Genomic DNA, 10081 nt, shown 5'->3' on the forward strand with positions numbered 1-10081 from the left:
AAACGATTATTGAATGTAACATTACCTACCCTGGCCCTTTATCAAACTAAACAACTACAGATTATTTTACCCTTAGCTATATTATAAAATGGTGGTTATAAAAAATATAATGTATATATGAACATAAACTTTCAAATACGCACCAAACAAAATTTAATACGCTACAATAACATTTTTAGCCTGTAACATCCCGAAAAATTTAGATTTTATTTTTAAAAATAGTACAATATAACTTGTTTTTCATTATTTTGTTTTCTCATTATTTTGTTGAATTTGAAAACTTATACGTATATATTTACTATTTTAAAAGTACCAAAATGCCTTTGTAGATATTTTTCACACAAAAAATTGTTGCAACGTGAGAAAGGCAACTTCACCTCCCTCCTATTCATTCCCTCTTCCCTCTACTCTTCAAATCAAAAGGATGAGTAACCTAATCTAGGTTGATGACTCACCTCCTCATTCATTATTTTTCAGTGGATTTTAATAAGTAAATTATCTTAATTAAATGTTTTACTCTGCGTACTTTCAAGGACGAACCCGTGCAAGGTTAAGCTAGCTGGACACGAAGTAGGCTTTTCTGATTTCCTAATGATTGGGCTATGCCATTTTCAATCTTCGTGCTTATAAATAGTACTATAAATATGAATATTATTTGATGTTATGTAAATATTAATATTAAAATATTATTTGATGTTATGTGAATATTATTAGTATTGAAATATTATTTGATATTATGTGAATATTATTAGTATTGAAATATTATTTGATATTATGTGAATATTGTTATTGATAATGCTCAGTGGATATTATTTGATGTTGGGTGAATATTATTATTCAAGTGAATAAAGTTGAAATATTATTGTTCTTATATGAATTATAATTATTTTGCATAGATTAATGATGTTTGAGCTGCATTACATATGCATCATAAAACGGCTGTGTTTTGGGTTTATATGTGATTTGAGGTATATCTAAGGGGTGGGAGAAGACCTTAGATATATTTGAGTAAAAATGTGGAATATATTTAGGTGACAGAAGCATAGCCTGAATTATTTAGGTGATGAAAACAGGACCTTTAAGGAAAAGTGAAAGTTGAGAAATTGGTAAATAAAAAATTGGGTTAAAGGACGGATGGGCAAAGCCACAATGATAAAACATATGGTATGGGATGTGCAGACTTATTTATCATAAAGTATGAATTAGTGGGATTATAAGAGAGTGAGTTCATGACATCATCACATATGCATAATTTATCTTATATATTGTTGTGTTACGTGATGCATGATACTTTGATTAACGGCGATAACTGACCTTGAGGGATGTTGTTTGACGGTACCCTCATGGGCGTTAAAATACTCACACCCTAACATAATGTGTAGGATTCAAGGCAAGGATTGAGAAAGCGGGTTTTCCACCAAGTTAGTAGGCACTTGTTGTGTGTGGTTGAATTGTGTAATATTAGTAAGTAGTCAACTGTTACATATGGATCTTAGTATGTGTATTAAACTACAAGCTATTGCGACTCTGATTCTATATTATTAAGTTTTTTTTTTTTTTTTTTTGGTTCTATTTTGTTATAGGGACTTATTCTTATAACTATGGTATGACTCACACCCTGATTTAGAATATTCTTTATTTCCGAATCGGGGCGTGACATAGCCTCACTCCACAATATAATTTCAGGATCCAAGAATTGTGTGCATGCAACATGTTAATGACTAATTTTCATTTTAAAATTAACATGATGCATAGTACCGAATTTATGAATTAAGTTAACGATAATATATCAAAGGACTAAGCTGCTACATCCATGATCGTATTAATTTATATACTTAATCATGGGCGGAGCCAATGAAGGCTCATAGTGGTCAAGTGACTCTTCTCATGTTTAGCATATTTGATCTTTTAACATGTTTGTACTTGATTTTTTAAAATAGTATTTCTGAAATTTGACCATTCTCACCATCTTACTTTGCAAAAACTACAAAAATAAAGATGAAAACTTTTGTCTCCCATGTCCCTAACTTATGCTACTTACCCTTTTAATTATTTCTTTATTTGTAATAATTTAATAATTATTAACCTAATTACCTAAAACTAAAAGCATGACACTTACCCTGAAAAACAAACTCAAAAGCATGACAAGTCAAATTGAAGATGGACAACCTATGCTCTGTTCTAAATATTTTAGAATGAGATAGAAATTAATACAAAGGATTTTATTATCAGATAATTTTTTTTTTTTTTTTTTTGATAATCTTGTTATTTGAGGTTGACTCCTCTTGATAGATTTTCTGGCTTCGCCATTGTACTTAATAGTATACGTTGAATAATCCAAATGCCATACCCTAACATCTTTAAGAACATAATAGCAAGTTGGCAACTATACTAGCTAACTAGTTTGCTTATCATTTCCCGGAAGCCCGAAGAGAAACTAACTACATGCATTTCCAATGAGGTTGGTTTTTAATTATGAGGGCTCAAAGCTGTACGATTAAAGACCCAGCAGGCTTGAAACCACTTTTGCCAACTTTTTCCCAAAATGGAAGCTTGAAATTCCTCACACTCTAAAGCAAGTCGCTATGACCTTGCGGACTCTGAGGAGCCCAATTAAGGAGGTTGAATTTCAAGACGCCCTTTTCTAGCTTGTCTCTAGCTTTGCTGCTTTTCTCTTTTGTATGCTGGTGCCAAAATAAATGAGTGGCTAGCTTCTGTCAGATCAGATCAGATCTCATCCATCCATATCCAATGCTTCAATATTATTCTTCTTCCTTCCATTTTAGCTACTTTTTACTATTGATAAAAGTGCCCTAACAGACTACCCCACTTACCCCACCCCCTTCAAAGTCCCTACATACACACCCAGATTATTGTTTTTGTTCTTTTCAATATTATTTATACTGCTTGTTTGAATCGAACTAGTTAAAATATATATCTCCCCATTTTGGATGACCAGTTTTCCAAAAAGAAGATTCAACCCATTTGTTTGTAGCTTTCTTTGCCTAGATATTCCTTTTACAGAAGACAAAATGCTCACATGAGGTTAACTTTCACCTAACATTGCTTGTAAGGGAATGCGTTACTCTCTGAATTATTGTCAATTGATTTTGGAGTGGAACTTTAACTTCCTTTATACCGACTGAGCTCGTGCATGAATATTGAATCATATTTAATTAACTAGGTAGATCTATCCTTATTCGTGATATACATGTGTGTATATAGTAATTCACCCTATGGAAAATGGTACTCGTAAAGTCTTTAAGTGCTTGCTGCAATTTGAAAACATATTAATATATTGCACATGCATAACTGGAGTCAAGTTTTAGGCCAAAAACTTAACTTTAGGAATGAATGATAAACACTCGTTTGGTTTGGTTGGAGTATATTAGGTAGGACAAAATCACTTTTAGGGAGAATCATCTCCTACGTGATTCTTCGTATAATCATTTTAAGTGATTATGGGAAGAAGCACCTTTCATCTACTTCTTCATAAAATCACTTAAAACCACCTAAAGTGATTATATAAAGAAGTTATTCTCCATAAAAGTGATTTTTGGCATATCTAGAATTACTCACAAACGAATCCTTATTCTGTAAAACAATTAATTATTTCAAGACCTATTATTACATTGATAAACGTTGGGCCCTTTTTTCTTTATTTAAAAACCCTTGAAATTTAATTCTAATTTCTTGTATATCCATATACATATTGAATGTAAAACCATACAAAATTGTAATGTTACATCATAGGTTTCTGGTAACACAAGTTAAAACCCTAGAATGATTGCGTTGTGCATGCGCATTTATATATAGAGCAGCAAGAATTATAGCATATATAGATGCAACGAAAGCGACCTGGTGTATTGCACTTGAAAACAAGAGGATGACATAAGAGACTTGTCCCACCGTCTGATCCACGTTAGAGGCTGATGCAATACCTGCACGGTGTTCCAACTCTATTCACTCTCCATATTAGCTGTAAGTTTTTAATTTTTTAATTTGTTTTTTTCATTATAAAATTTGGTCAATGTTCTGGTTCTGTATGTGCAATCTCTCTCTCTCTCTCAAGAGAGAGAAAATGTACGCATTATTGGAGAAATTTGTGAATGTGAGAGTCACATTGACACGTGGTATTATTAATTTATATATGATGAATTTAGTGTGTAATGTTAATAAATAGATATATGTGTTATAACAAGACTCTCGTGGTATCTCCAAATGATGTGACCGTCACATCAAAAAAATTACGTGTATTCACTTCCCCTATTGCTTATAAAGAAGGAATTATTGTGTGATATTAGAACACCATCACAGAGGACATTCCATTTATTTACATATTTTTAAATTTTAAGAAATAAAAAGAACCCAAAAGATTGCAGTAGTAAGGTACGGAAAAATTCAAAAATCTTTTTATCATGGATATCAATTAAAAATTGTGGAAGGCATGGGACTTCCACAAAATCTCCACGGTGAGCCAAAATTAGTATAAAATAGATTTAATGCTGACAATGGTTAAAGCACTTAAATAAAATAAAAAATGAAAAAGTTTAGCTCCTTAAAATTGAGGAGGAGCTCTTTCTTACAACCAATGTGGTTTTGACACATGTTAAAAAAAATTAATATTCTTTTTTTGTTGTTGAAAGGTTGTCAATGTTGTCGGAATTTGACAACGGTAATAACCCCATTAGTTTTAAGGAGCCAAGCCTTGCTCAATAAATAAAAAGTTAAAAGTGCTTAATATAACGAACAGGAAAATACTTCCCTCATTACCATATAAGTAGGAGCTCTTACATTCCTCGCAATAGCAAAGTGACATATGTGCAGAATTTTTTATTTATTATTTATTTTTGATAAATTATTTTTGCATATGTGTCCAACTGCGATTTGTAAGAAGTATCTTCTTACACATAAGGAGGCAAACAATATCCTAACGTAAAATGCTAAACTGCTAAATACACACTTTATTTAGCAGTGTTGATAAACTATATATATATTATCAATCTAATGAATGACTTATTTTGATTGACGTTGGTCACTTAAGAGGTTAGCCATGGGGAGAAAAATCCTAGCTGCTAAGAGAGAGAGAAAAAGGAAAAGAGAGAAAGCTTCAGAATCTGGGGGTTTTCCCCTTAATTTTGTCAGATATCTGATGTTTTTCGTTTTTGGTGGACCTATGTCGATTTATGGGAGATCCACTGCTTATTGGTGCGTTGAGGCCCTAGAGTAACTAGGTGCTCTCTATGTCATGTCCCAAAGGAGGATTAGTGGCAGTTAGTTTTCCCCTTGTCAACGTTGCTTTAACTTTTTTATTTTGGTTTAGTTTGTTCAATAAAGTCCAGAAACTCTATGAGTTTTTTTTTTTTTTTTCTCTCATGATTCCAGAAACTCTATGAGTTTGCTGGGTGTTCTTAGGCTTTTTAGCAGAGTCATGTTAGCTAGTGGCTAGTTTTGTCATTGTTGTCATTACACTAGATTCGGAGAAATTATGGTGATTGAAAGGGATTATAGAGAGTCATTTCAAGAATGATTCTCTCTAGATCGTTTCAGCTTATCGGTTGGCTCAGGGTACTGGACTCTATAACTAGGGAAGTTTTACATATATCTACCATGTTGTTATTAGGATCAGGGGTGGAGCCACAAATAGACCAGTGTGGTCCTGGGCCCTAATCATTTTTATATTAGAAAATATTATATATTAATATCTTTTATGATACTTCTAATATTTCTTCAAGTTTACATCTTTTTTCATGTTTTAGATTAATTTTCTAAAAATTTATTATACATATTATTATTTTTTACACAAGTCCTTCAAATCTAAGAGTCATTTTCATCAATTTCTCTAGATTTGTGATATTCTCTTATTCTCCATATATTATATTATCAAGTTTCAAATATTTTTTTGGCCAAATTATCAAGTTTCAATTGGGTTGACTGACCTGATTAAGATTGTTAATTTTTCTCTTATTTTTTTTATTGCTTTCTCTTTGCCTATGGTTTGTTGGGGTTTGGGAAATTTTGAATTATTCTCTATTGAGTTCAATGGATCTTTTAAATAATTTGTGGATTGCCAAAAGAAAAAAATGTGTAAAGATTTCATTACATATATGTATTATATATGATGTTTTGGTATTTTCGGTTACTTTGGAATGTATTGTGAGTTTGAATTTTTTTATATAAATATTTTGTAAGAGGCCATTTTACACATGAAATCATGACTCCACCATTTATTGGGATAACTAAAAGCTAGGATTGATTAGCCCGAAGGGGAATTAACTAAAAGCTAGGATTTAAAATCACTAATAAATCTCTAGGTTATTTCCCTTTTAAAAACTAGTTACAAGGAAGCTGATTTCCCCACTCCCCTTTTCTCCACTTACACTCCGTTTCGTTTTTTAATACTTTTTAATCAATTTTGTTCTTTCTCTTTCCTATTCTATCATTACCCTACATTAATTTCTTTTTTACTTCACTTTTATATTATTTCTTTTTCTTTATACTTAATTTTCCAACCTACACTCTATTTTCAGTATTAAAGGGGGAAAAAAAACTTAATTTCTTACTCGATTAAAGGAAAAAAAAATACTTAAAATGGAGTGCAAGTTGGAAAATTAAGTATAAAGAAAAAGAACTAATATAAAAGTGAAGTAAAAAGAAATTAATGTAGGATAAGGGTAAAATAAGAAAGAGAAAGAACAAAATTGATTAAAAAGTATTAAAAAGCAGAAGGGAGTGTAAGTGGAGAAAATAGGAGTGGGGAAATCATATCTCATCAATAAAGATAACTGGATTTATTATTAAAACTTGCATTAATTCATGGAAATGGTTTGATGTTTCTTTTTGGGAGATGTTGTGGTTTAAATAAAAAAATTAAGCTTTTTTTTAATACACGAGATAGTCTAAACTAAAAGAGAAGAAGGAATTTCTCACACACATTACCAAAAAATCATGAAGATTCGAACTTAAAACCACAAATTGGCAAGTGAACATCATTTTCTGCCTTGACAACAATGAAGCTTTTAATTGCGTACGTGGGTTGTGTTGGGTGTGTGGGGAGACTAAAAATCAACCAAATCAAACATCAGTCTCCCACACGAAAAGCAAAAGAAGTCCAAAATTGACTGATAAAGAGCTGTAAAAGTAATTTTATCTCAACAAGAGAGAATGATGAAGCATAAAGAAGCAGCAGCGCCAGGATTTCAGTGCTTGTACTGGTCAGCGGCCAACCCAGCCATATATACGTAAAAATATAAATAAATATATTGGGAGAAAACCCTAGCAATGTGGCAAAAGCCTGCAAGCTCTCGGTGCAATCCTTGACCCTAGACAAGTTTGGCAGAAAAAAGATAAATAAGATTTCAACCCTTTGATCTCCCATCGTGGGCCCCACCTGACACCCAATATCTTCTCCTTTTATTTCATCAACTCATCTTTTTAGTGTACTTTGTAATTGCATCATGCATGCTTTCCCTCAGCTCAGCTCCCTCACTAAAATTCTGCTCCAATTCTCTCTCTCTCTCTCTCTCTCTCTCTCTCATAAACCTTTTTTTTGTGACTCTTGGATCAGTCTTTCTAAAGCTGCAAACTAAAGAAGCTAGAGCTAAAAGAAGCTAGAGCTAGAGGGTTTTCAGTTTTTTTATTCTTTGTTTTTACCAAACTCATACTAATCTGATCGAAGTGCTTTTGGGTGATCTTTGGTGTGATAATTGATCATACACTCCACTTGATCAATCGATAGATCGAATTCGCCTTCCCAGTTTTTATATGTTCTAAATCAGAAGATCATCACTTGGAAAAAGCCCACAGAAAAACATGGAGATCAATATTGATTACACAAGTAAGCTGGCAATGAACTCCTCTGGAGTGGATCTGGATGATGATCATGCTAGCATGGAAGACCCCATCCTCCATCAGATTTCCTCCTACGAATATTCTTCTCTTTGGCCAAACTTGCCTCTCCCTCATCATCCACTACATCAAATACCATCTTCATCCACTGCTCCTCCTCCTCCTCCTCATCATCATCAATCAATCGCTGATCATCAAATGCTACTACTAGCTGGCGGGAATAATAACAACATTTTTGTGGAATTAAATGAGCATGAAGATGATGAAGAGGCAGGTGATGGTGGTGGTGGTGAGGAGGAGCTTGGAGCTATGAAGGAAATGATGTACAAGATCGCAGCTATGCAACCGGTGGACATCGATCCGGCCACAATCCGGAGGCCCAAACGGAGAAACGTGCGAATCAGTGACGACCCGCAAAGCGTGGCTGCCCGTCACCGGCGGGAGAGGATAAGCGAGAAAATCCGCATCCTCCAAAGACTTGTTCCGGGGGGAACTAAAATGGACACAGCTTCCATGTTGGACGAAGCCATTCGCTACGTCAAGTTCTTGAAGAGGCAAATCCGGCTACTTCAATCATCTTCATCCTCATCAGCGTTGTCAAATAATAATCATCAGCTTCATGATCATGATCCTCAATCAGCAGCAGCTCATGATGATCATGATCATGGTCAATGCAATATTAATATTATTAATAATATTAATGGATCATCATCAGTTGGTGCCAGAGGCGCAAGGTTGCCTTTGGATTGGCCGCGGCATAATATTAATGTGAATCATATTAACACAGCACAAAAACCCAACAATCATCATGCCGCAGCAGCCGCCGCCGCCACCACCACCACCTCCTCCGCTAGAAACCCTCGTCACTAGACAACGGGGCGGGTCGATCCACGCAGCTGCCTACAATTAATTACCACAACGTAATCCTGCTGCTGCTGTTGTGAGCTGAATGAGGATTAGATATGTATTAGACGCGTGTGGCTGATTGATTTTATATATAATTGTGATTGTGTGCTAATTAATTAGTTAAGTAGATGAGGAAGGGAAGATGTCAGAGTCTCTCTCTCTCTCTCTCTCTCGGGTCATGTATTATGTATATGATTGTTAATTGTGTGGGAGGTAGCTATAGCTTGATAGCTTGATAGCTTGATAGCTTGATAGCTTGCTAGCTCGCTAGCTAGCAAAAGGTTTGTTAGGATTTTGTTGACTAAGGGGCTGAAGAATAATCATAACGGTTTGCTTGCATTACGTACTAGTACTACCATACCATACCATATATCAAATATAAAATATATAAAACCAGTCCTGATCTCTTGGACCACAGGAGTCCAAGAAATTGTGGTCACCCACAATCTCTTGGACTCCTGTAGTCCAAGAGATCGGGACTGTATATAAAACACATATTATTATAAATAACATCTCTCCCGGGAATAAAACAGTGACGCAATTAGTACCTATTGAATATCATTATATATATAATAATTAGTAATATATAGTATGTGAGATGTAATTTTGTGTATACATGTATCCTATTTACGTTCACTACTAGAAAAAGGAACCAAGGCCACGGTTTGCCTAGCCACGACAAACCAGCAGTGACCATTGGTGTGTAATGCCCCAGTTATTGTGCATTAAACGTTTTTGACACCTTCATTCAACACAACACTTAATCCCAATTTAACAATGTTATATGTTTTCTTTCTTTGTTGCATCTTCTTCTATGTTCGTTCTCTTCGTCGTCGTTATTCTTCTAAGAAAAATATTCATTGGTTGCAAAGTAATTAGTCTAGCCTTTCATCTCCTTGAATGCTGATATGAATGTTGATATAATTTATAGGTAAGAAATTGTTGCTATATAGGAACTTTGTTAGATAATGTATGTTGTTGTAATTTGAATGTTTGAATCAACTTTATGTGGCAAAAATGTAGGATGGTCCTGACATTGCCAAGGCCAATGCGAGGAACTATACCATTCTTAGGGCAGTGGGGGATTTAGTAAGGAAGTATGTAGAAGAGCGTGTCTTAGGATATTGGTGATTATTCATAGTTACCCTTTAGGTTTGAAGAGGTTTGTCACTTTTGTAATGTTGCATCCCTTAGATTGTATTGCTATATATCCAAATGTTGGGTTGTAACTAATACCTAGATAAGAATGTTGATTTTGAACTTTAAACTTGGTTTTATGGTACTTTGAAGTTAATGATGTTTGGTTTGTTACTATATTAGTTATTGA

General features: G+C 33.9%; 1 protein-coding gene across 1 annotated transcript; it reads left to right on the top strand.

The window, feature by feature from the left end:
- Positions 7093–9096, top strand: LOC18775069 (transcription factor HEC2). Its single transcript, XM_020566699.1, has one exon. It carries the CDS (start codon positions 7813–7815, stop codon positions 8716–8718), a length of 906 nt encoding a protein of 301 aa, XP_020422288.1. The 5' UTR covers positions 7093–7812; the 3' UTR covers positions 8719–9096.

Source organism: Prunus persica, chromosome G6 (assembly GCF_000346465.2).
Source record: "Prunus persica cultivar Lovell chromosome G6, Prunus_persica_NCBIv2, whole genome shotgun sequence".
Classification (NCBI taxonomy): domain Eukaryota; kingdom Viridiplantae; phylum Streptophyta; class Magnoliopsida; order Rosales; family Rosaceae; genus Prunus; species Prunus persica.

Excerpts from the sequence above, each read along its gene's own strand:
- LOC18775069 (XM_020566699.1), top strand. The coding sequence starts at position 7,813 with ATGGAGATCAATATTGATTACACAAGTAAGCTGGCAATGAACTCCTCT.